This window comes from Strongylocentrotus purpuratus, unplaced genomic scaffold (genome assembly GCF_000002235.5).
Source record: "Strongylocentrotus purpuratus isolate Spur 01 unplaced genomic scaffold, Spur_5.0 spur5_scaffold_18, whole genome shotgun sequence".
Taxonomy (NCBI): domain Eukaryota; kingdom Metazoa; phylum Echinodermata; class Echinoidea; order Camarodonta; family Strongylocentrotidae; genus Strongylocentrotus; species Strongylocentrotus purpuratus.
Window position 1 is genome coordinate 26107613 of NW_022145603.1, and position 27310 is coordinate 26134922.

General features: G+C 38.0%; 1 protein-coding gene and 2 long non-coding RNA genes across 4 annotated transcripts in view; all 3 read left to right on the forward strand.

The window, feature by feature from the left end:
* Positions 1-27310, forward strand: part of LOC763311 — a 90183-nt gene that overhangs the window by 16189 nt on the left and 46684 nt on the right. Inside the window, exons 11-26 of the mRNA XM_030988885.1 lie at positions 438-680; positions 1144-1386; positions 2555-2797; positions 3260-3502; positions 3966-4208; positions 4671-4913; positions 5377-5619; positions 6082-6324; positions 6788-7030; positions 8199-8441; positions 8904-9146; positions 9610-9852; positions 10315-10557; positions 11021-11263; positions 11726-11968; positions 12432-12674. Coding sequence (XP_030844745.1) covers positions 438-680; positions 1144-1386; positions 2555-2797; positions 3260-3502; positions 3966-4208; positions 4671-4913; positions 5377-5619; positions 6082-6324; positions 6788-7030; positions 8199-8441; positions 8904-9146; positions 9610-9852; positions 10315-10557; positions 11021-11263; positions 11726-11968; positions 12432-12674 — 3888 coding nt within the window. The remainder of the gene's footprint in view (positions 1-437; positions 681-1143; positions 1387-2554; positions 2798-3259; positions 3503-3965; positions 4209-4670; positions 4914-5376; positions 5620-6081; positions 6325-6787; positions 7031-8198; positions 8442-8903; positions 9147-9609; positions 9853-10314; positions 10558-11020; positions 11264-11725; positions 11969-12431; positions 12675-27310) is intronic.
* Positions 17321-21170, forward strand: LOC115925538. 2 transcript variants are annotated; one of them, XR_004064774.1, is made up of 3 exons: positions 17321-17365; positions 18254-18493; positions 21056-21170. It is a non-coding gene; the product is annotated as an uncharacterized LOC115925538 (long non-coding RNA). The 2 variants fall into 2 exon arrangements; XR_004064775.1 differs by lacking the exon at positions 17321-17365 and adding an exon at positions 17858-17931.
* LOC115925537 lies at positions 23522-25755 on the forward strand. Its single transcript, XR_004064773.1, has 3 exons — positions 23522-23537; positions 23854-24093; positions 25536-25755. It is a non-coding gene; the product is annotated as an uncharacterized LOC115925537 (long non-coding RNA).

The following is a 27310-nucleotide window of genomic DNA, read 5'->3' on the forward strand; positions in this document are numbered from 1 at the left end:
CCTGTGAAACAGTTTTCTATCCTTTAGTGAAAGCTGGAACCAGATTTCAGAAAATGCTTCATTTTGATGCTGTGTCCGTCCGTTTGTCCGTCCGTTTGTCCATCTGTATGTCCTGTTCTCATGATCAGATATTGTCAAGAAACGATTGATGGATTTCAGCCAAACTTGGGTCATTTATGAATCTTGCAGAGCCAATGAAGTGAATACATTTTGGGGTCGTGATGCCAAATGTCACAGGTCTTGGGGCTCATTTTGTATACAAATATAGCCTTTGAACACATTATCCTTAGAGCCTACGTATGAATAAATTTCAAAGTTGAGTTTTTAAAATTAAGTCTGATTTGGTTTGTACAATTGCTCCATGGCAGATGAACCATTTGCGGCTGTGTGCCGTTGAAAAGCCATCTAGTTTATATATCATATAATCTTTCCCACAGACAATGAGAAACCAGTCTTCGATCTATGCCCTGGTGACCAGGATGTCATTACAGACATTGGTTATCCTACAGCTGTGGTAAACTGGACGCAACCTACAGCAACAGATAACTCTGGTATTCATACATTGACGTCCACTGACAATTCTGGAGAAAACTTTACAATTGGAAACAACACAGTCACCTACAACGCAACCGATGATGCAGGAAATACAGAAACATGCACCTTCTTTGTAATTGTATCTGGTAAGTGCTTGCTAATGCTTTATCCCCTGTTAAACAGTTTTCTATCCTCTAGTGAGAGCTGGAACCAGATTTCAGAAATGCTACATTTTGATGCGGGTCGTCCGTCCGTTTGTCCGTCCGTTCGTCCATCTGTATGTCTTGTTCTCATTAACAAATATTCTCAAGAAACATTTGATGGATTCCAGCCAAACTTGGGTCATTTATGAATCATGCAGAGCTAATGAAGTGAATACATTTTGGGGTCATCAGGCCAAATGTCAAAGGTCATAGGGCTCATTATGTACGCAAATATAGCCTTTGAACACATTATCCTTAGAACCTATGGATGGATTACTTTCAAACTTGAGTTTTTAAAATTGCTTATGATTTGGTTTGTACAATCGCTCTATGGCTGATGCACCATTTCCGGGTGTGTGCAGTTGAAGAGCCATATAGTTGAGATCTCATATAATCTTTCCTACAGACAATGAGAAACCAGTCTTCGATCTATGCCCTAGTGACCAGGATGTCACCACAGACATTGGTTATCCTACAGCTGTGGTAAACTGGACGTCACCTACAGCAACAGATAACGTTGGTATTCAGACACTGACGTCCACTCACAATTCTGGAGAAAACTTTACAATTGGAAACAGCACAGTCACCTACAATGCAACCGATGATGCAGGAAATACAGAAACATGCACCTTCTTTGTAATAGTATCTGGTAAGTGCTTGCTTATGCTTTATACCCTAAAAAACAGTTTTCTATTGTCTAGTGAGAGCTGGAACCAGATTTCAGAAATGCTACATTTAGATGCAGGTTGCCATCCGTTTGTCCGTCCGTTCGTCCATCTGTATGTCCTGTTCTCCTTAGCAGATATTCTCAAGAAACATTTGATGGATTCCAGCCAAACTTGGGTCATTTATGAATCTTGCAGAGCTAATGAAGTTAATACATTTTGGGGTCATGAGGCCAAATGTCAAAGGTCATGGGGCTCATTATGTATGCAATTAAAGCCTTCAAACAGATTATCCTTAGGACCTACAGATGATTAACTTTCAAACTTGTGTTTTTAAAATGGCTTCTGATTTAGTTTGTACAATCGCTCTATGGCAGATGCACCATATGCTGCTGTGTGCAGCTGAAGAGCTATTTTGTTAATATCTCATATAATCTTTTCCACAGACAACGAGAAACCAGTCTTCGATCTATGCCCTGGTGACCAGGATGTCAATACAGACATTGGTTATCCCACAGCTGTGGTAAACTGGACGTCACCTACAGCATCAGATAACGTTGGTATTGAGACACTGACGTCCACTCACAATTCTGGAGAAAACTTTACGATTGGAAACAACACAGTCACCTACAACGCAACCGATGATGCAGGAAATACAGAAACATGCACCTTCTTTATAATTGTATCTGGTAAGTGCTTGCTTATGCTTTATACCCTGTTAAACAGTTTTCTATCCTCTAGTGAGAGCTGGACCTAGATTGCAGAAATGCTACATTTTGATGCAGGTTGTCCATCCGTTTGTCCGTCCTTTGGTCCATCTGTATGTCCTATTCTAATGATCAGATATTCTCAGGAAACAATTGATGGATTCCAGCCAAACTTGGGTCATTCATAAATCTTGCAGAGCTAATGAAGTTAATACATTTTGGGGTCATGAGGCCAAATGTCAGAGGTCATGGGGCACATTATGTATGCAATTATAGCCTTCGAACAGATTATCCTTAGAACTTACGGATGATTAACTTTCAAACTTGAGTTTTTAAAATGACTTCTGATTTGGTTTGTACAATCGCTCTATGGCTGATGCACCAATTGCTGCTGTGTGCAGCTGTAGAGCTATTTTGTTTATATCTCATATAATCTTTCCCACAGACAATGAGAAACCAGTCTTCGATCTATGCCCTAGTGACCAGGATGTCACCACAGACATTGGTTATCCTACAGCTGTGGTAAACTGGACTCTACCTACAGCAACAGATAACTCTGGTATTCCTACACTGACATCCACTTACAATTCTGGGGAAAACTTTACAGTTGGAAACAATACAGTCATCTACAACGCAACCGATGATGCAGGAAATACAGAAACATGCACCTTCTTTGTAATTGTATCCGGTAAGTTCTTGCTAATGCTTTATCCCCTGTGAAACAGTTTTCTATCCTTTAGTGAAAGCTGGAACCAGATTTCAGAAAATGCTTCATTTTGATGCTGTGTCCGTCCGTTTGTCCGTCCGTTTGTCCATCTGTATGTCCTGTTCTCATGATCAGATATTGTCAAGAAACGATTGATGGATTTCAGCCAAACTTGGGTCATTTATGAATCTTGCAGAGCCAATGAAGTGAATACATTTTGGGGTCGTGATGCCAAATGTCACAGGTCTTGGGGCTCATTTTGTATACAAATATAGCCTTTGAACACATTATCCTTAGAGCCTACGTATGAATAAATTTCAAAGTTGAGTTTTTAAAATTAAGTCTGATTTGGTTTGTACAATTGCTCCATGGCAGATGAACCATTTGCGGCTGTGTGCCGTTGAAAAGCCATCTAGTTTATATATCATATAATCTTTCCCACAGACAATGAGAAACCAGTCTTCGATCTATGCCCTGGTGACCAGGATGTCATTACAGACATTGGTTATCCTACAGCTGTGGTAAACTGGACGCAACCTACAGCAACAGATAACTCTGGTATTCATACATTGACGTCCACTGACAATTCTGGAGAAAACTTTACAATTGGAAACAACACAGTCACCTACAACGCAACCGATGATGCAGGAAATACAGAAACATGCACCTTCTTTGTAATTGTATCTGGTAAGTGCTTGCTAATGCTTTATCCCCTGTTAAACAGTTTTCTATCCTTTAGTGAGAGCTGGAACCAGATTTCAGAAATGCTACATTTTGATGCGGGTCGTCCGTCCGTTTGTCCGTCCGTTCGTCCATCTGTATGTCTTGTTCTCATTAACAAATATTCTCAAGAAACATTTGATGGATTCCAGCCAAACTTGGGTCATTTATGAATCATGCAGAGCTAATGAAGTGAATACATTTTGGGGTCATCAGGCCAAATGTCAAAGGTCATAGGGCTCATTATGTACGCAAATATAGCCTTTGAACACATTATCCTTAGAACCTATGGATGGATTACTTTCAAACTTGAGTTTTTAAAATTGCTTATGATTTGGTTTGTACAATCGCTCTATGGCTGATGCACCATTTCCGGGTGTGTGCAGTTGAAGAGCCATATAGTTGAGATCTCATATAATCTTTCCTACAGACAATGAGAAACCAGTCTTCGATCTATGCCCTAGTGACCAGGATGTCACCACAGACATTGGTTATCCTACAGCTGTGGTAAACTGGACGTCACCTACAGCAACAGATAACGTTGGTATTCAGACACTGACGTCCACTCACAATTCTGGAGAAAACTTTACAATTGGAAACAGCACAGTCACCTACAATGCAACCGATGATGCAGGAAATACAGAAACATGCACCTTCTTTGTAATAGTATCTGGTAAGTGCTTGCTTATGCTTTATACCCTAAAAAACAGTTTTCTATTGTCTAGTGAGAGCTGGAACCAGATTTCAGAAATGCTACATTTAGATGCAGGTTGCCATCCGTTTGTCCGTCCGTTCGTCCATCTGTATGTCCTGTTCTCCTTAGCAGATATTCTCAAGAAACATTTGATGGATTCCAGCCAAACTTGGGTCATTTATGAATCTTGCAGAGCTAATGAAGTTAATACATTTTGGGGTCATGAGGCCAAATGTCAAAGGTCATGGGGCTCATTATGTATGCAATTAAAGCCTTCAAACAGATTATCCTTAGGACCTACAGATGATTAACTTTCAAACTTGTGTTTTTAAAATGGCTTCTGATTTAGTTTGTACAATCGCTCTATGGCAGATGCACCATATGCTGCTGTGTGCAGCTGAAGAGCTATTTTGTTAATATCTCATATAATCTTTTCCACAGACAATGAGAAACCAGTCTTCGATCTATGCCCTGGTGACCAGGATGTCAATACAGACATTGGTTATCCCACAGCTGTGGTAAACTGGACGTCACCTACAGCATCAGATAACGTTGGTATTGAGACACTGACGTCCACTCACAATTCTGGAGAAAACTTTACGATTGGAAACAACACAGTCACCTACAACGCAACCGATGATGCAGGAAATACAGAAACATGCACCTTCTTTATAATTGTATCTGGTAAGTGCTTGCTTATGCTTTATACCCTGTTAAACAGTTTTCTATCCTCTAGTGAGAGCTGGACCTAGATTGCAGAAATGCTACATTTTGATGCAGGTTGTCCATCCGTTTGTCCGTCCTTTGGTCCATCTGTATGTCCTATTCTAATGATCAGATATTCTCAGGAAACAATTGATGGATTCCAGCCAAACTTGGGTCATTCATAAATCTTGCAGAGCTAATGAAGTTAATACATTTTGGGGTCATGAGGCCAAATGTCAGAGGTCATGGGGCACATTATGTATGCAATTATAGCCTTCGAACAGATTATCCTTAGAACTTACGGATGATTAACTTTCAAACTTGAGTTTTTAAAATGACTTCTGATTTGGTTTGTACAATCGCTCTATGGCTGATGCACCAATTGCTGCTGTGTGCAGCTGTAGAGCTATTTTGTTTATATCTCATATAATCTTTCCCACAGACAATGAGAAACCAGTCTTCGATCTATGCCCTAGTGACCAGGATGTCACCACAGACATTGGTTATCCTACAGCTGTGGTAAACTGGACTCTACCTACAGCAACAGATAACTCTGGTATTCCTACACTGACATCCACTTACAATTCTGGGGAAAACTTTACAGTTGGAAACAATACAGTCATCTACAACGCAACCGATGATGCAGGAAATACAGAAACATGCACCTTCTTTGTAATTGTATCCGGTAAGTTCTTGCTAATGCTTTATCCCCTGTGAAACAGTTTTCTATCCTTTAGTGAAAGCTGGAACCAGATTTCAGAAAATGCTTCATTTTGATGCTGTGTCCGTCCGTTTGTCCGTCCGTTCGTCCATCTGTATGTCCTGTTCTCATGATCAGATATTCTCAAGAAACGATTGATGGATTTCAGCCAAACTTGGGTCATTTATGAATCTTGCAGAGCCAATGAAGTGAATACATTTTGGGGTCGTGATGCCAAATGTCACAGGTCTTGGGGCTCATTTTGTATACAAATATAGCCTTTGAACACATTATCCTTAGAGCCTACGTATGAATAAATTTCAAAGTTGAGTTTTTAAAATTAAGTCTGATTTGGTTTGTACAATTGCTCTATGGCAGATGAACCATTTGCGGCTGTGTGCCGTTGAAAAGCCATCTAGTTTATATATCATATAATCTTTCCCACAGACAATGAGAAACCAGTCTTCGATCTATGCCCTGGTGACCAGGATGTCATTACAGACATTGGTTATCCTACAGCTGTGGTAAACTGGACGCAACCTACAGCAACAGATAACTCTGGTATTCATACATTGACGTCCACTGACAATTCTGGAGAAAACTTTACAATTGGAAACAACACAGTCACCTACAACGCAACCGATGATGCAGGAAATACAGAAACATGCACCTTCTTTGTAATTGTATTTGGTAAGTGCTTGCTAATGCTCTATCCCCTGTTAAACAGTTTTCTATCCTTTAGTGAGAGCTGGAACCAGATTTCAGAAATGCTACATTTTGATGCGGGTCGTCCGTCCGTTTGTCCGTCCGTTCGTCCATCTGTATGTCTTGTTCTCATTAACAAATATTCTCAAGAAACATTTGATGGATTCCAGCCAAACTTGGGTCATTTATGAATCATGCAGAGCTAATGAAGTGAATACATTTTGGGGTCATCAGGCCAAATGTCAAAGGTCATAGGGCTCATTATGTACGCAAATATAGCCTTTGAACACATTATCCTTAGAACCTATGGATGGATTACTTTCAAACTTGAGTTTTTAAAATTGCTTATGATTTGGTTTGTACAATCGCTCTATGGCTGATGCACCATTTCCGGGTGTGTGCAGTTGAAGAGCCATATAGTTGAGATCTCATATAATCTTTCCTACAGACAATGAGAAACCAGTCTTCGATCTATGCCCTAGTGACCAGGATGTCACCACAGACATTGGTTATCCTACAGCTGTGGTAAACTGGACGTCACCTACAGCAACAGATAACGTTGGTATTCAGACACTGACGTCCACTCACAATTCTGGAGAAAACTTTACAATTGGAAACAGCACAGTCACCTACAATGCAACCGATGATGCAGGAAATACAGAAACATGCACCTTCTTTGTAATAGTATCTGGTAAGTGCTTGCTTATGCTTTATACCCTAAAAAACAGTTTTCTATTGTCTAGTGAGAGCTGGAACCAGATTTCAGAAATGCTACATTTAGATGCAGGTTGCCATCCGTTTGTCCGTCCGTTCGTCCATCTGTATGTCCTGTTCTCCTTAGCAGATATTCTCAAGAAACATTTGATGGATTCCAGCCAAACTTGGGTCATTTATGAATCTTGCAGAGCTAATGAAGTTAATACATTTTGGGGTCATGAGGCCAAATGTCAAAGGTCATGGGGCTCATTATGTATGCAATTAAAGCCTTCAAACAGATTATCCTTAGGACCTACAGATGATTAACTTTCAAACTTGTGTTTTTAAAATGGCTTCTGATTTAGTTTGTACAATCGCTCTATGGCAGATGCACCATATGCTGCTGTGTGCAGCTGAAGAGCTATTTTGTTAATATCTCATATAATCTTTTCCACAGACAACGAGAAACCAGTCTTCGATCTATGCCCTGGTGACCAGGATGTCAATACAGACATTGGTTATCCCACAGCTGTGGTAAACTGGACGTCACCTACAGCATCAGATAACGTTGGTATTGAGACACTGACGTCCACTCACAATTCTGGAGAAAACTTTACGATTGGAAACAACACAGTCACCTACAACGCAACCGATGATGCAGGAAATACAGAAACATGCACCTTCTTTATAATTGTATCTGGTAAGTGCTTGCTTATGCTTTATACCCTGTTAAACAGTTTTCTATCCTCTAGTGAGAGCTGGACCTAGATTGCAGAAATGCTACATTTTGATGCAGGTTGTCCATCCGTTTGTCCGTCCTTTGGTCCATCTGTATGTCCTATTCTAATGATCAGATATTCTCAGGAAACAATTGATGGATTCCAGCCAAACTTGGGTCATTCATAAATCTTGCAGAGCTAATGAAGTTAATACATTTTGGGGTCATGAGGCCAAATGTCAGAGGTCATGGGGCACATTATGTATGCAATTATAGCCTTCGAACAGATTATCCTTAGAACTTACGGATGATTAACTTTCAAACTTGAGTTTTTAAAATGACTTCTGATTTGGTTTGTACAATCGCTCTATGGCTGATGCACCAATTGCTGCTGTGTGCAGCTGTAGAGCTATTTTGTTTATATCTCATATAATCTTTCCCACAGACAATGAGAAACCAGTCTTCGATCTATGCCCTAGTGACCAGGATGTCACCACAGACATTGGTTATCCTACAGCTGTGGTAAACTGGACTCTACCTACAGCAACAGATAACTCTGGTATTCCTACACTGACATCCACTTACAATTCTGGGGAAAACTTTACAGTTGGAAACAATACAGTCATCTACAACGCAACCGATGATGCAGGAAATACAGAAACATGCACCTTCTTTGTAATTGTATCCGGTAAGTTCTTGCTAATGCTTTATCCCCTGTGAAACAGTTTTCTATCCTTTAGTGAAAGCTGGAACCAGATTTCAGAAAATGCTTCATTTTGATGCTGTGTCCGTCCGTTTGTCCGTCCGTTTGTCCATCTGTATGTCCTGTTCTCATGATCAGATATTGTCAAGAAACGATTGATGGATTTCAGCCAAACTTGGGTCATTTATGAATCTTGCAGAGCCAATGAAGTGAATACATTTTGGGGTCGTGATGCCAAATGTCACAGGTCTTGGGGCTCATTTTGTATACAAATATAGCCTTTGAACACATTATCCTTAGAGCCTACGTATGAATAAATTTCAAAGTTGAGTTTTTAAAATTAAGTCTGATTTGGTTTGTACAATTGCTCCATGGCAGATGAACCATTTGCGGCTGTGTGCCGTTGAAAAGCCATCTAGTTTATATATCATATAATCTTTCCCACAGACAATGAGAAACCAGTCTTCGATCTATGCCCTGGTGACCAGGATGTCATTACAGACATTGGTTATCCTACAGCTGTGGTAAACTGGACGCAACCTACAGCAACAGATAACTCTGGTATTCATACATTGACGTCCACTGACAATTCTGGAGAAAACTTTACAATTGGAAACAACACAGTCACCTACAACGCAACCGATGATGCAGGAAATACAGAAACATGCACCTTCTTTGTAATTGTATCTGGTAAGTGCTTGCTAATGCTTTATCCCCTGTTAAACAGTTTTCTATCCTTTAGTGAGAGCTGGAACCAGATTTCAGAAATGCTACATTTTGATGCGGGTCGTCCGTCCGTTTGTCCGTCCGTTCGTCCATCTGTATGTCTTGTTCTCATTAACAAATATTCTCAAGAAACATTTGATGGATTCCAGCCAAACTTGGGTCATTTATGAATCATGCAGAGCTAATGAAGTGAATACATTTTGGGGTCATCAGGCCAAATGTCAAAGGTCATAGGGCTCATTATGTACGCAAATATAGCCTTTGAACACATTATCCTTAGAACCTATGGATGGATTACTTTCAAACTTGAGTTTTTAAAATTGCTTATGATTTGGTTTGTACAATCGCTCTATGGCTGATGCACCATTTCCGGGTGTGTGCAGTTGAAGAGCCATATAGTTGAGATCTCATATAATCTTTCCTACAGACAATGAGAAACCAGTCTTCGATCTATGCCCTAGTGACCAGGATGTCACCACAGACATTGGTTATCCTACAGCTGTGGTAAACTGGACGTCACCTACAGCAACAGATAACGTTGGTATTCAGACACTGACGTCCACTCACAATTCTGGAGAAAACTTTACAATTGGAAACAGCACAGTCACCTACAATGCAACCGATGATGCAGGAAATACAGAAACATGCACCTTCTTTGTAATAGTATCTGGTAAGTGCTTGCTTATGCTTTATACCCTAAAAAACAGTTTTCTATTGTCTAGTGAGAGCTGGAACCAGATTTCAGAAATGCTACATTTAGATGCAGGTTGCCATCCGTTTGTCCGTCCGTTCGTCCATCTGTATGTCCTGTTCTCCTTAGCAGATATTCTCAAGAAACATTTGATGGATTCCAGCCAAACTTGGGTCATTTATGAATCTTGCAGAGCTAATGAAGTTAATACATTTTGGGGTCATGAGGCCAAATGTCAAAGGTCATGGGGCTCATTATGTATGCAATTAAAGCCTTCAAACAGATTATCCTTAGGACCTACAGATGATTAACTTTCAAACTTGTGTTTTTAAAATGGCTTCTGATTTAGTTTGTACAATCGCTCTATGGCAGATGCACCATATGCTGCTGTGTGCAGCTGAAGAGCTATTTTGTTAATATCTCATATAATCTTTTCCACAGACAATGAGAAACCAGTCTTCGATCTATGCCCTGGTGACCAGGATGTCAATACAGACATTGGTTATCCCACAGCTGTGGTAAACTGGACGTCACCTACAGCATCAGATAACGTTGGTATTGAGACACTGACGTCCACTCACAATTCTGGAGAAAACTTTACGATTGGAAACAACACAGTCACCTACAACGCAACCGATGATGCAGGAAATACAGAAACATGCACCTTCTTTATAATTGTATCTGGTAAGTGCTTGCTTATGCTTTATACCCTGTTAAACAGTTTTCTATCCTCTAGTGAGAGCTGGACCTAGATTGCAGAAATGCTACATTTTGATGCAGGTTGTCCATCCGTTTGTCCGTCCTTTGGTCCATCTGTATGTCCTATTCTAATGATCAGATATTCTCAGGAAACAATTGATGGATTCCAGCCAAACTTGGGTCATTCATAAATCTTGCAGAGCTAATGAAGTTAATACATTTTGGGGTCATGAGGCCAAATGTCAGAGGTCATGGGGCACATTATGTATGCAATTATAGCCTTCGAACAGATTATCCTTAGAACTTACGGATGATTAACTTTCAAACTTGAGTTTTTAAAATGACTTCTGATTTGGTTTGTACAATCGCTCTATGGCTGATGCACCAATTGCTGCTGTGTGCAGCTGTAGAGCTATTTTGTTTATATCTCATATAATCTTTCCCACAGACAATGAGAAACCAGTCTTCGATCTATGCCCTAGTGACCAGGATGTCACCACAGACATTGGTTATCCTACAGCTGTGGTAAACTGGACTCTACCTACAGCAACAGATAACTCTGGTATTCCTACACTGACATCCACTTACAATTCTGGGGAAAACTTTACAGTTGGAAACAATACAGTCATCTACAACGCAACCGATGATGCAGGAAATACAGAAACATGCACCTTCTTTGTAATTGTATCCGGTAAGTTCTTGCTAATGCTTTATCCCCTGTGAAACAGTTTTCTATCCTTTAGTGAAAGCTGGAACCAGATTTCAGAAAATGCTTCATTTTGATGCTGTGTCCGTCCGTTTGTCCGTCCGTTCGTCCATCTGTATGTCCTGTTCTCATGATCAGATATTCTCAAGAAACGATTGATGGATTTCAGCCAAACTTGGGTCATTTATGAATCTTGCAGAGCCAATGAAGTGAATACATTTTGGGGTCGTGATGCCAAATGTCACAGGTCTTGGGGCTCATTTTGTATACAAATATAGCCTTTGAACACATTATCCTTAGAGCCTACGTATGAATAAATTTCAAAGTTGAGTTTTTAAAATTAAGTCTGATTTGGTTTGTACAATTGCTCTATGGCAGATGAACCATTTGCGGCTGTGTGCCGTTGAAAAGCCATCTAGTTTATATATCATATAATCTTTCCCACAGACAATGAGAAACCAGTCTTCGATCTATGCCCTGGTGACCAGGATGTCATTACAGACATTGGTTATCCTACAGCTGTGGTAAACTGGACGCAACCTACAGCAACAGATAACTCTGGTATTCATACATTGACGTCCACTGACAATTCTGGAGAAAACTTTACAATTGGAAACAACACAGTCACCTACAACGCAACCGATGATGCAGGAAATACAGAAACATGCACCTTCTTTGTAATTGTATTTGGTAAGTGCTTGCTAATGCTCTATCCCCTGTTAAACAGTTTTCTATCCTTTAGTGAGAGCTGGAACCAGATTTCAGAAATGCTACATTTTGATGCGGGTCGTCCGTCCGTTTGTCCGTCCGTTCGTCCATCTGTATGTCTTGTTCTCATTAACAAATATTCATAAGAAACATTTGATGGATTCCAGCCAAACTTGGGTCATTCATGAATCATGCAGAGCTAATGAAGTGAATACATTTTGGGGTCATCAGGCCAAATGTCAAAGGTCATAGGGCTCATTATATATGCAAATATAGCCTTTGAACACATTATCCTTAGAACCTATGGATGGATTACTTTCAAACTTGAGTTTTTAAAATTGATTATGATTTGGTTTGTACAATCGCTCTATGGCTGATGCACCATTTCCGGGTGTGTGCAGTTGAAGAGCCATATAGTTGAGATCTCATATAATCTTTCCTACAGACAATGAGAAACCAGTCTTCGATCTATGCCCTAGTGACCAGGATGTCACCACAGACATTGGTTATCCTACAGCTGTGGTAAACTGGACGTCACCTACAGCAACAGATAACGTTGGTATTCAGACACTGACGTCCACTCACAATTCTGGAGAAAACTTTACAATTGGAAACAGCACAGTCACCTACAACGCAACCGATGATGCAGGAAATACAGAAACATGCACCTTCTTTGTAATAGTATCTGGTAAGTGCTTGCTTATGCTTTATACCCTGAAAAACAGTTTTCTATTCTCTAGTGAGAGCTGGAACCAGATTTCAGAAATGCTACATTTTGATGCAGGTTGTCCATCCGTTTGTCCGTCCGTTTGTCCATCTGTATGTCCTGTTCTCCTTTTCAATATTCTCAAGAAACATTTGATGGATTCCAGCCAAACTTGGGTCATTTATGAATCTTGCAGAGCTAATGAAGTTAATACATTTTGGGGTCATGAGGCCAAATGTCAAAGGTCATGGCTCTCATTATGTATGCAATTAAAGCCTTCGAACAGATTATCCTTAGAACCTACGGATGGATTACTTTCAAACTTGAGTTTTTAAAATGTCTTCTGATTTGGTTTGTACAATCGCTCAATTGGCAGATGCACCATTTACAGATGTGTGCAGTTGAAGAGCCATCTAGTTGAGATCTCATATAATCTTTCCCACAGACAATGAGAAACCAGTCTTCGATCTATGCCCTATTGACCAGGATGTCACCACAGACATTGGTTATCCCACAGCTGTGGTAAACTGGACGTCACCTACAGCAACAGATAACGTTGGTATTCAGACACTGACGTCCACTCACAATTCTGGACAAAAATTTACAATTGGAAACAACACAGTCACCTACAACGCAACCGATGATGCAGGAAATACAGAAACATGCACCTTCTTTGTAATTGTATCTGGTAAGTGCTTGCTAATGCTCTATCCCCTGTTAAAAAGTTTTCTATCCTTTAGTAAAAGCTGGAACCAGATTTCAGAAAATGCTTCATTTTGATGCTGTGTCTGTCCGTTTGTCCGTCCGTTTGTCCATCTGTATGTCCTGTTCTCATGGTCAGAAATTCTCAAGAAACAATTGATGGATTCCAGCCAAACTTGGGTCATTTATGAATCTTACAGAGCCAATTAAGTGAATACATCTTTGGGTCATGAGGCAAAATTTCCAAGGTCATGGGGCTCTTTATGTATGCAAATACAGTCCTTGAACACATCCTTGGAACCAATGGATAAATAACTTTCAAAGTTGAGTTTTTTAAATGTCTTCTGATTTGGTTTGTACAATCGCTCAATTGGCAGATGCACCATTTACAGATGTGTGCAGTTGAAGAGCCATCTAGTTTATATCTCATATATCTTTCCCACAGACAATGAGAAACCAGTCTTCGATCTATGCCCTGGTGACCAGGATGTCACCACAGACGTTGGTTATCCTACAGCTGTGGTAAACTGGACGCAACCTACAGCAACAGATAATTCTGGTATTCATACATTGACATCCACTCACAATTCTGGGGAAAACTTTACAATTGGAAACAACACAGTCACCTTCAATGCAACCGATGATGCAGGAAATACAGAAACCTGCACCTTCTTTTTAATTGTATCTGGTAAGTGTTTGCTAATGCCTAATCCCCTGTAAAACAGTTTTCTATCATTTAGTGAGAGCTGGAACCAGATTTCAGAAATGCTACATTTTGATGTGGGTTGTCCGTCCGTTCATACATCTGTATGTCATATTCTCATAATCAGATATTCTCAAGAAACAATTGATGGATTCCAGCCAATTTCGGGTCATTTATAAAATCTTGCAGAGCTAATGAAGTGAATACATTTTGGGCCATGAGGCAAAATGTCAAAGGTCATGGGGCTTATTATGTATGCAAATATAGACTTTGAACACATTATCCTTGGACCCTAAGGATGAATAACTTTCAAACTTGAGTTTTTAAAATGTCTTCTGATTTGGTTTGTACAATCGCTCTATGGCTGATGCACCATTTGCGGCTGTGTGCAGTTGAAGAGCCATCTAGTTTATTTCTCATATAATCTTTCCCACAGACAATGAGAAACCAGTCTTCGATCTATGCCCTGGTGACCAGGATGTCACAACAGACATTGGTTATCCTACAGCTGTGGTAAACTGGACGCAACCTACAGCAACAGATAACTCTGGTATTCATACATTGACATCCACTCACAATTCTGGGGAAAACTTTACAATTGGAAACAACACAGTAACCTACACCGCAACCGATGATGCAGGAAATACAGAAACATGCACCTTCTTTATATTTGTATCTGGTAAGTTTTCGTCTAATGCTTTATCCCCACGTTAAACAGTTTTGTATTCTCTAGTGAGAGCTTGAGTCAGATTTCAGATATGCTGCATGTTTATGCCTCTGCAACGAAGTAGCTGGAAGAATTTTATTTTCAGATTGTACGTTTGTTTTGTCCATCCGTCTATCCGTCCGTATATCCGTCTATACTTTCTGTTCACTAGATTGCCTATTCTCAAGAACCATTTGATGGATTCCCTCCAAACATGTGTCATGTACAGTGTATGTATCTTGCCAAACCATTGAAATGATTAGATTTTAGGGTCAGAGGTTACAGTTCACAGGGCTCATTATGTTTGGAAAAATAGCCTTTAAATTCTGACGATAGACCCAATGCGCATGTGTGCGCGCACTGGATAAATAAATTAACGCGCACAGCTAGGTGTGCGCCTGCTGGTACCATGGTGATGTGATCGTGACGTAATGACTAGACTGCTTGTATGTACGTAACGCGTACAACAAACGTACACTGGATTGACAAACACACTAATAATATCAATTATCAGTGCCTCTTACAATTAATTTCTTCACTCAATATCTTTTCTTTTTCAAGATATTTAAACCATGAAGTTGACAAAAATGATACCATTCTTGTAAAATATATATTGATATGAATTTCTGTTATATTGCAGATGATGAAGCACCTATTCTGAACTGCGCAAATATATCTTCTTCTACGGATGAGGGACTCAACTCATCGTCAACTTTTCTGCTAGATTCTACTGCAACTGATAATGTGGATTTTCATCTAGATGTGAATTGCTCCCATTCATCCGAAGATATATTCCCGATAGGGGACACCACTGTGAACTGCTCATCTACAGATGATGCAGGAAACACTGGCACTTGTCTTCTCTTTGTCACAGTAACAGGTGTGAATGTGGTTATTCTTTATATCTAAAAGTTCTGTCACCGATCTAGCTTGGGATTTTGAGATATTTAAATTCTTGTGAAAGATAAATCCTCATGATGCATGTGTTCTAAAATTCATAATTTTGAGGAGTTTTTGCTTGATTTTATATTTTGAATTATATGAAAGAAATCCTGGTCATGAAACGAAATGTAACTAACAATTATTTTCTCAAATTTATATCTGCTCCTTTTAATGATATCATCGCCTCTTAGTTGAAAAAACATGATACAATTCTTGGAAATATGTATTGGTGTAATTAGTCAGGATTGTTGTAATATTGCAGATGACGAAGCACCTATTTTGAACTGCCAAAATATATCTTCTACTACGGATGAGGGACTCCATTCATCATCTACTGTTCTGCTGAATTCAACTGCAACTGATAATGTGGATTTTCATCTCGATGTGAATTGCTCCCATTCATCCCAAGATACATACCCGATTGGGGACACCACTGTGAACTGCTCATCTACAGATGATGCAGGAAACACAGGCACTTGTCTTCTCTTTGTCACAGTAACAGGTGTGAATATGATTATTTATATATCTAAAAGTTCTGTCACCGATCGGGCCAAAGATTTTGGGATATTTAATTTCTTTTGAAAGGTGAATCGTCATGAATGTATATGTGTTCTACATTTCTTAACTTTGAGGAATTTTGCTTGATTTAACATTTTGAATCACGTGTAAGCTAAATTGTGGTCATGAAATCAAATGTTTCCTACTATTATTTTCTCCACTTGATATCTGTTCCTTTTCCTGATATCATCACCTTTAAGTTGACGAACATGATCGGTCCTTGAAAATATGCATTGATGTAATTAGTCTGAATTTTGTTTATCTGCAGATGCTGAAGCACCTATTCTGTACTGCCCAAATATATCTTCTACCACGGATGAGGGACGCAATTCATCATCTACTGTTCTGCTGAATTCAACTGCAACTAATGATAAGGATTTTCATCTCGATGTGAATTGCTCCCATTCATCCCAAGATACATACCCTATAGGGGACACCACTGTGAACTGCTCATCTACAGATGATGCAGGAAACACTGGCACTTGTCTTTTCGTTGTCACAGTAACAGGTGTGAATATGATTAATTCTAAATCTAAAAGTTCTTTCACTGACCAGGCTTAGGATTTGGATATATGTATTTGTTTTTGAATGATGAATCCTCATGAATTTGTATGTATTCTAGATTTTATTTTTCCGAGGAGTTTTTGCTTGATTTAACATTTCAAAACATGTAAAAATCGTGGTCATAAGATAAAATGCATCTAACAATTAATTTCTTCACTCGATATCTTTTCTTTTTCAAGATATTAAAACCATGAAGTTGACAAACATGATACCATTCTTGTTAAATATATATTGATGTGAATTTCTGTTATAATGCAGATGGTGAAGCACCTATTCTGAACTGTGCAAATATATCTTCTACTACGGATGAGGGACTCGACTCATCGTCTACTGTTCTGCTGGATTCTACTGCAACTGATAATGTGGATTTTCATCTAGATGTGAATTGCTCCCATTCATCCAAAGATATATTCCCGATAGGGGACACCACTGTGAACTGCTCATCTACAGATGATGCAGGAAACACTGGCACTTGTCTTCTCTTTGTCACAGTAACAGGTGTGAATGTGGTTATTCTTTATATCTAAAAGTTCTGTCACCGATCTAGCTTGGAATTTTGAGATATTTAAATCCTTGTGAAAGATAAATCCTCATGACTTTGCATGTGTTCTAAAATTCATAATTTTGAGGAGTTTTTGCTTGATTTTATATTTTGAATTAAATGAAAGAAATTCTGGTCATGAAACGAAATGTAACTAACAATTATTTTCTCAACTCTATATCTGCTCCTTTTCTTGATATAATCGCATCTTAGTTGAAAAACATGATACAATTCTTGGAAATATGTATTGGTGTAATTAATCAGAATTGTTGTAATATTGCAGATGACGAAGCACCTATTTTGAACTGCCCAAATATATCTTCTACTACGGATGAGGGACTCCATTCATCATCTACTGTTCTGCTGAATTCAACTGCAACTGATAATGTGGATTTTCAACTCGATGTGAATTGCTCCCATTCATCCCAAGATACATACCCGATAGGGGACACCACTGTGAACTGCTCATCTACAGATGAAGCTGGAAACACTGGCACTTGTCTTCTTGTTGTCACTGTAATAGGTGTGAATATGATTAATTCTAAATCTAAAAGTTTGCCACCGATCGTGCCAAAGATTTTAGGACATTTAATTTCTTTTGAAAGATGAATCGTCATGAATGTGTATGTGTTCTACATTTCTTAACTTTGAGGAGTTTTTGCTTGATTTAACATTTGGAATGATGTAAACAAAATTGTGGTCATGAAATCAAATGTTTCCTATTATTATTTTCTCGACTTGATATCTGTTCCTTTTCCTGATATCATCACCTTTAAGTTGACGAACATGATCGGTCCTTGAAAATATGCATTGATGTAATTAGTCTGAATTTTGTTTATCTGCAGATGCTGAAGCACCTATTCTGTACTGCCCAAATATATCTTCTACCACGGATGAGGGACGCAATTCATCATCTACTGTTCTGCTGAATTCAACTGCAACTAATGATAAGGATTTTCATCTCGATGTGAATTGCTCCTATTCATCCCAAGATACATACCCTATAGGGGACACCACTGTGAACTGCTCATCTACAGATGATGCAGGAAACACTGGCACTTGTCTTTTCGTTGTCACAGTAACAGGTGTGAATATGATTAATTCTAAATCTAAAAGTTCTTTCACTGACCAGGCTTAGGATTTGGATATATGTATTTGTTTTTGAATGATGAATCCTCATGAATTTGTATGTATTCTACATTTTGTTTTTCCGAGGAGTTTTTGCTTGATTTAACATTTCAAAACATGTAAAAATCGCGGTCATAAGATAAAATGCATCTAACAATTAATTTCTTCACTCGATATCTTTTCTTTTTCAAGATATTAAAACCATGAAGTTGACAAACATGATACCATTCTTGTTAAATATATATTGATGTGAATTTCTGTTATAATACAGATGGTGAAGCACCTATTCTGAACTGTGCAAAGATATCTTCTACTACGGATGAGGGACTCGACTCATCGTCTACTGTTCTGCTGGATTCTACTGCAACTGATAATGTGGATTTTCATCTCGATGTGAATTGCTCCCATTCATCCAAAGATATATTCCCGATAGGGGACACCACTGTGAACTGCTCATCTACAGATGATGCAGGAAACACTGGCACTTGTCTTCTCTTTGTCACAGTAACAGGTGTGAATGTGGTTATTCTTTATATCTAAAAGTTCTGTCACCGATCTAGCTTGGAATTTTGAGATATTTAAATTCTTGTGAAAGATAAATCCTCATGACTTTGCATGTGTTCTAAAATTCATAATTTTGAGGAGTTTTTGCTTGATTTTATATTTTGAATTAAATGAAAGAAATTCTGGTCATGAAACGAAATGTAACTAACAATTATTTTCTCAACTCTATATCTGCTCCTTTTCATGATATCATCGCCTCTTAGTTGAAAAACATGATACAATTCTTGGAAATATGTATTGGTGTAATTAATCAGAATTGTTGTAATATTGCAGATGACGAAACACCTATTTTGAACTGCCCAAATATATCTTCTACTACGGATGAGGGACTCCATTCATCATCTACTGTTCTGCTGAATTCAACTGCAACTGATAATGTGGATTTTCAACTCGATGTGAATTGCTCCCATTCATCCCAAGATACATACCCGATAGGGGACACCACTGTGAACTGCTCATCTACAGATGAAGCTGGAAACACTGGCACTTGTCTTCTTGTTGTCACTGTAATAGGTGTGAATATGATTAATTCTAAATCTAAAAGTTTGCCACCGATCGTGCCAAAAATTTTGGGATATTTAATTTCTTTTGAAAGATGAATCGTCATGAATGTGTTTGTGTTCTACATTTCTTAACTTTGAGGAGTTTTTGCTTGATTTAACATTTGGAATGATGTAAACAAAATTGTGGTCTTGAAATCAAATGTTTCCTACTATTATTTTCTCAACTCGATATCTGTTCCTTTTCTCGATATCATCACCTTTAATTTGACGAACATGATCGGTTCTTGAAAATATGCATTGATGTAATTAGTCTGAATTTTGTTTATCTGCAGATGCTGAAGCACCTATTCTGTACTGCCCAAATATATCTTCTACCACGGATGAGGGACGCAATTCATCATCTACTGTTCTGCTGAATTCAACTGCAACTAATGATAAGGATTTTCATCTCGATGTGAATTGCTCCCATTCATCCCAAGATACATACCCGATAGGGGACACCACTGTGAACTGCTCATCTACAGATGATGCAGGAAACACTGGCACTTGTCTTTTCGTTGTCACAGTAACAGGTGTGAATATGATTAATTCTAAATCTAAAAGTTCTTTCACTGACCAGGCTTAGGATTTGGATATATGTATTTGTTTTTGAATGATGAATCCTCATGAATTTGTATGTATTCTACATTTTATTTTTCCGAGGAGTTTTTGCTTGATTTAACATTTCAAAACATGTAAAAATCCTGGTCATCAGATAAAATGCATCTAACAATTAATTTCTTCACTCGATATCTTTAACTTTTTCAAAATATTAAAACCATGAAGTTGACAAACATGATACCATTCTTGTAAAATATATATTGATGTGAATTTCTGTTATAATGCAGATGGTAAAGCACCTATTCTGAACTGCGCAAATATATCTTCTACTACGGATGAGGGACTCGACTCATCGTCTACTGTTCTGCTGGATTCTACTGCAACTGATAATGTGGATTTTCATCTAGATGTGAATTGCTCCCATTCATCCAAAGATATATTCCCGATAGGGGACACCACTGTGAACTGCTCATCTACAGATGATGCAGGAAACACTGGCACTTGTCTTCTCTTTGTCACAGTAACAGGTGTGAATGTGGTTATTCTTTATATCTAAAAGTTCTGTCACCGATCTAGCTTGGAATTTTGAGATATTTATATTCTTGTGAAAAATAAATCCTCATGACTTTGCATGTGCTCTAAAATTCATAATTTTGAGGAGTTTTTGCTTGATTTTATATTTTGAATTATATGAAAAAATTCTGGTCATGAAACGAAATGTAACTAACAATTATTTTCTCAACTCTATATCTGCTCCTTTTCATGATATCATCGCCTCTTAGTTGAAAAACATGATACAATTCTTGGAAATATGTATTGGTGTAATTAGTCAGGATTGTTGTAATATTGCAGATGACGAAGCACCTATTTTGAACTGCCCAAATATATCTTCTACTACGGATGAGGGACTCCATTCATCATCTACTGCTCTGCTGAATTCAACTGCAACTGATAATGTGGATTTTCATCTCGATGTGAATTGCTCCCATTCATCCCAAGATACTTACCCGATAGGGGACACCACTGTGAACTGCTCATCTACAGATGAAGCTGGAAACACTGGCACTTGTCTTCTTGTTGTCACTGTAACAGGTGTGAATATGATTATTTCTATATCTAAAAGTTCCGTCACCGATCGGGCCAAAGATTTTGGGATATTTAATTTCTTTTGAAAGATGAATCGTCATGAATTTGTATGTGTTCTACTTTTCTTAACTTTGAGGAGTTTTTGCTTGATTTAACATTTGGAATGATGTAAACATAATTGTGGTCATGAAATCAAATGTTTCCTACTATTATTTTCTCGACTCGATATCTGCTCCTTTTCTCGATATCATCACCTTTAATTTGACGAACATGATCGGTTCTTGAAAATATGCATTGATGTAATTAGTCTGAATTTTGTTTATCTGCAGATGCTGAAGCACCTATTCTGTACTGCCGCAATATATTTTCTACTACGGATGAGGGACTCCATTCATCATCTACTGTTCTCCTGAATTATACTGCAACTGATAATGTGGATTTTCATCTCGATGTGAATTGCTCCCATTCATCCCAAGATACATACCCGATAGGGGACACCACTGTGAACTGCTCATCTACAGATGATGCAGGAAACACTGGCACTTGTCTTCTTGTTGTCACAGTAACAGGTGCGAATAAGATTTTTCTAGATCTAAAAGTTTTGTCCCCGATCGGGCCAAAGATTTTGGGATATTTAAGTTCTTTTGAAAGATGAATCGTCATGAATGTATATGTGTTGTACATTTCTTAACTTCGAGGAGTTTTTGCTTGATTTAACTTTTTGAATTATGTGAACAATATTGTGGTCATGAAATCAAATGTTTCCTACTATTATTTTCCTTACTCGATATCTGTTCCTTTTCTCGATATCATCACCTTTCAGTTGCGGAACATGATCAGTTCTTGAAAATATGCATTGATGTAATTGGTCTGAATTTTGTTTATCTGCAGATGCTGAAGCACCTATTCTGTACTGCCCCAATATATTTTCTACCACGGATGAGGGACGCAATTCATCATCTACTGTTCTGCTGAATTCAACTGCAACTAATGATAAGGATTTTCATCTCGGTGTGAATTGCTCCCATTCATCCCAAGATACATACCCGATAGGGGACACCACTGTGAACTGCTCATCTACAGATGATGCAGGAAACACTGGCACTTGTCTTTTCGTTGTCACAGTTACAGGTGTGAATTTGATCAATTCTAAATCTAAAATTTCTTTTACTGGTTGGGCTTAGGATTTGGGTATATGTATTTGTTTTTGAATGATGAATCCTCATGAATTTGTATGCATTCTACAAAATATTATTCCGAGGAGTTTTTGCTTGATTTAACATTTCGAAACATGTGAAGAAAATCTTGGTCATAAGATGAAATGCATCTAACAATTAATTTCTTCACTCGATATCTTTTCTTTTTCAAGATATTAAAACCATGAGGTTGACAAACATGATACCATTCTCGTAAAATATATTGATGTGAATTTCTGTTATATTCCAGATGATGAAGCACCTGTTCTGAACTGCCCAAATATATCTTCTACTACGGATGAGGGACTCAATTCATCCTCTACTTTTATGCTGGAATCAACTGCAACTGATAATGTGGATAATCCTCTAGATGTGATTTGCTCCCATTTATCCGAGGATACATTCCTGATAGGTGACACCACTGTGAACTGCTCGTCTACAGATGGTGCAGGAAACACTGGCACTTGTCTTCTCGTTGTCACAGTAACAGGTTTGTATCTGATCATTCCTTTGTCTAAAAGTCCTTTCACCGGACAAGCTTTTGATTTTTGGATATTTCAATTCTTCTGTAAGATAAATCGTAATGATTTAGAATGTGTTCGAAAATTCATGGTTTTCTAGAGTCTTTGCTTGATGTAACATTAAGAATCATGGAAAGACTACTTGGTCATAAAATGAAATGTATCTAACAATTATTTCTCGACTCTATCTCTTCTTTTTCTAGATATTATCACCGCAAAAGAGGCTAACATAATAGCATTCTCTTAACATATCTATTGATGTAATTTTTCTGAATTTCTGTTATATTGCAGATGACGAAGCACCTATTTTGAACTGCCCAAATATATCTTCTCCTACGGATGAGGGACTCCATTCATCATCTACTGTTCTGCTGAATTCAACTGCAACTGATAATGTGGATTTTCATCTCGATGTGAATTGCTCCCATTCATCCCAAGATACATACCCGATAGGGTACACCACTGTGAACTGCTCATCTACAGATGAAGCAGGAAACACTGGCACTTGTCTTCTCGTTGTCACAGTAACAGGTGTGAATTTGATCAATTCGAAATCTTAAATTTCTTTTACTGATTGGGCTTAGGATTTGGGTATATGTATTTGTTTTTGAATGATGAATCCTCATGAATTTGTATGTTTTCTACAAAATATTATTCTGAGAAGTTTTTGCTTGATTTAACATTTCGAAACATGTGAAGAAAATCCTGGTCATAAGATAAAATGCATCTAACAATTAATTTCTTCACTCGATATCTTTTCTTTTTCAAGATATTAAAACCATGAAGTTGACAAACACGATACCATCTCGTAAAATATAAATTGATGTAAATTTCTTTTATATTGCAGATGATGAAGCACCTGTTCTGAACTGCCCAAATATATCTTCTACTACGGATGAGGGACTCAATTCATCATCTACTGTTATGCTGGAATCAACTGCAACTGATAATGTGGATAATCCTTTAGATGTGATTTGCTCCCATTTATCCGAGGATACATTCCTGATAGGGGACACCACTGTGAACTGCTCGTCTACAGATGGTGCAGGAAACACTGGCACTTGTCTTCTCGTTGTCACAGTAACAGGTTTGAATCTGATTATTCTTTTATCTAAAGGTTCTTTCACCGGACAAGCTTTTGATTTTTTGATATTTCAATTCTTCTGAAAGATAAATCGTAATGATTTAGAATGTGTTCTAAAATTCATGGTTTTCTGGAGTCTGTGCTTGATGTAACATTTAGAATCATGGAAAGACTACTTGGTCATCAAATGAAATGTATCTAACAATTATTTTCTCGACTCTATATCTCTTTTTTTTCTAGATATTATCACCGCAAAAGAGGCAAACATAATAACATTCTCTTAACATATCTATTGATGTAATTTTTCTGAATTTCTGTTATATTGCAGATGACGAAGCACCTATTTTGAACTGCCCAAATATATCTTCTCCTACGGATGAGGGACTCCATTCATCATCTACTGTTCTGCTGAATTCAACTGCAACTGATAATGTGGATTTTCATCTCGATGTGAATTGCTCCCATTCATCCCAAGATACATACCCGATAGGGGACACCACTGTGAACTGCTCATCTACAGATGATGCAGGAAACACTGGCACTTGTCTTCTTGTTGTCACAGTAACAGGTGCGAATAAGATTTTTCTAGATCTAAAAGTTCTGTCCCCGATCGGGCCAAAGATTTTGGGATATTTAAGTTCTTTTGAAAGATGAATCGTCATGAATGTATAGGTGTTCTACATTTCTTTACTTCGAGGAGTTTTTGCTTGATTTAACATTTTGAATCATGTGAACAAAATTGTGGTCATAAAATCAAATGTTTCCTACTATTATTTTCCTTACTCGATATCTGTTCCTTTTCTCGATATCATCACCTTTCAGTTGACGAACATGATCAGTTCTTGAAAATATGCATTGATGTAATTGGTCTGAATTTTGTTTATCTGCAGATGCTGAAGCACCTATTCTGTACTGCCCAAATATATTTTCTACCACGGATGAGGGACGCAATTCATCATCTACTGTTCTGCTGAATTCAACTGCAACTAATGATAAGGATTTTCATCTCGATGTGAATTGCTCCCATTCATCCCAAGATACATACCCGATAGGGGACACCACTGTGAACTGCTCATCTACAGATGATGCAGGAAACACTGGCACTTGTCTTCTCGTTGTCACAGTAACAGGTGTGAATTTTATCAATTCTAAATCTAAAATTTCTTTTACTGATTTGGCTTAGGATTTGGGTATATGTATTTGTTTTTGAATGATGAATCCCCATGAATTTGTATGCATTCTACAAAATATTATTCCGAGGAGTTTTTGCTTGATTTAACATTTCGAAACATGTGAAGAAAATCTTGGTCATAAGATGAAATGCATCTAACAATTAATTTCTTCACTCGATATCTTTTCTTTTTCAAGATATTGAAACCATGAAGTTGACAAACATGATACCATTCTCGTAAAATATATTGATGTGAATTTCTGTTATATTGCAGATGATGAAGCACCTGTTCTGAACTGCCCAAATATATCTTCTACTACGGATGAGGGACTCAATTCATCATCTACTGTTATGCTGGAATCAACTGCAACTGATAATGTGGATAATCCTGTACATGTGATTTGCTCCCATTTATCCGAGGATACATTCCTGATAGGGGACACCACTGTGAACTGCTCGTCTACAGATGGTGCAGGAAACACTGGCACTTGTCTTCTCGTTGTCACAGTAACAGGTGTGAATTTGATCAATTCTAAATCTAAAATTTCTTTTACTGATTGGGCTTAGGATTTGGGTATATGTATTTGTTTTTGAATGATGAATCCTCATGAATTGGTATGTTTTCTACGAAATATTATTCCGAGGACTTTTTGCTTGATTTAACATTTCGAAACATGTGAAGAAAATCCTGGTCATAAGATAAAATGCATCTAACAATTTATTTCTTCACTCTATATCTCTTCTTTTTAAAGATATTGAAACCATGAAGTTGACAAACATGATACCATTCTCGTGAAATGTATATTGATGTGAATTTCTGTTATATTGCAGATGATGAAGCACCTATTCTTAACTGCCCAAATATATCTTCTACTACGGATGAGGGACTCCATTCATCATCTACTGTTATGCTGGAATCAACTGCAACTGATAATGTGGATTTACATCTAGATGTGACTTGCTCCCATTCATCCCAAGATACATACCCGCTAGGGGACACCACTGTGAACTGCTCATCTACAGATGATGCAGGAAACACTGGCACTTGTCTTCTTGTTGTCACAGTAACAGGTGTGAATATGATTATTTCTATATCTAAAACTTCTGTCACTGATCGGGCTAAAGATTTTGGGATATTTAATTTCTTTTGAAAGATGAATGTATATGTGTTCTACATTTCTTAATTTCTAGGAGTTTTTGCTTGATTTAACATTTTGAATCATGTGACAAAAATTGTGGTCATGAAATCAAATGTTTCTTACTCTTAATTTTCTCGACTCGATATCTGTTCCTTTTCTTGATATCATCACCTTTAAGTTGACAAACATGATACAATTCTTGAAAATATGCATTGAGGTAATTAGTCTGAATTTTTATATCTGCAGATGCTGAAGCACCTATTCTGAACTGCCCGAATATATTTTCTACTACGGATGAGGGACTCAATTCATCATCTAATGTTCTGCTGAATTCAACTGCAACCAATGATAAGGATTTTCATCTAGTTGTGATTTGCTCCCATTCATCCCAAGATACATACCCGATAGGGGACACCACTGTGAACTGCTCATCTACAGATGATGCAGGAAACACTGGCACTTGTCTTCTTGTTGTCACAGTAACAGGTGTGAATATGATTAATTCTAAATCTAAAAGTTCTTTCACTGATCGGGGTCAGGAGAGCAGTAGATCCTGGTCATGAGATAAAATGTATCTAACAATTAATTTCTTCACTCGATATTTGTTCTTTTTCAAGATATTATAACCACGAAGTTGACAAACATGATACCATTCTCGTAAAATATACATTTATGTAATTACTCAGAATTTTTGTTATATTGCAGATGATGAAGCACCTATTCTAAACTGCGCAAATATATCTTCTCCCACGGATGAGGGACTTGATTCATCATCTACTGTTATGCTGGAATCAACTGCAACTGATAATGTAGATAATCCTCTAGATGTGATTTGCTCCCATTTATCCGGGGATACATTCCTGATAGGGGACACCACTGTGAACTGCTCGTCTACAGATGTTGCAGGAAA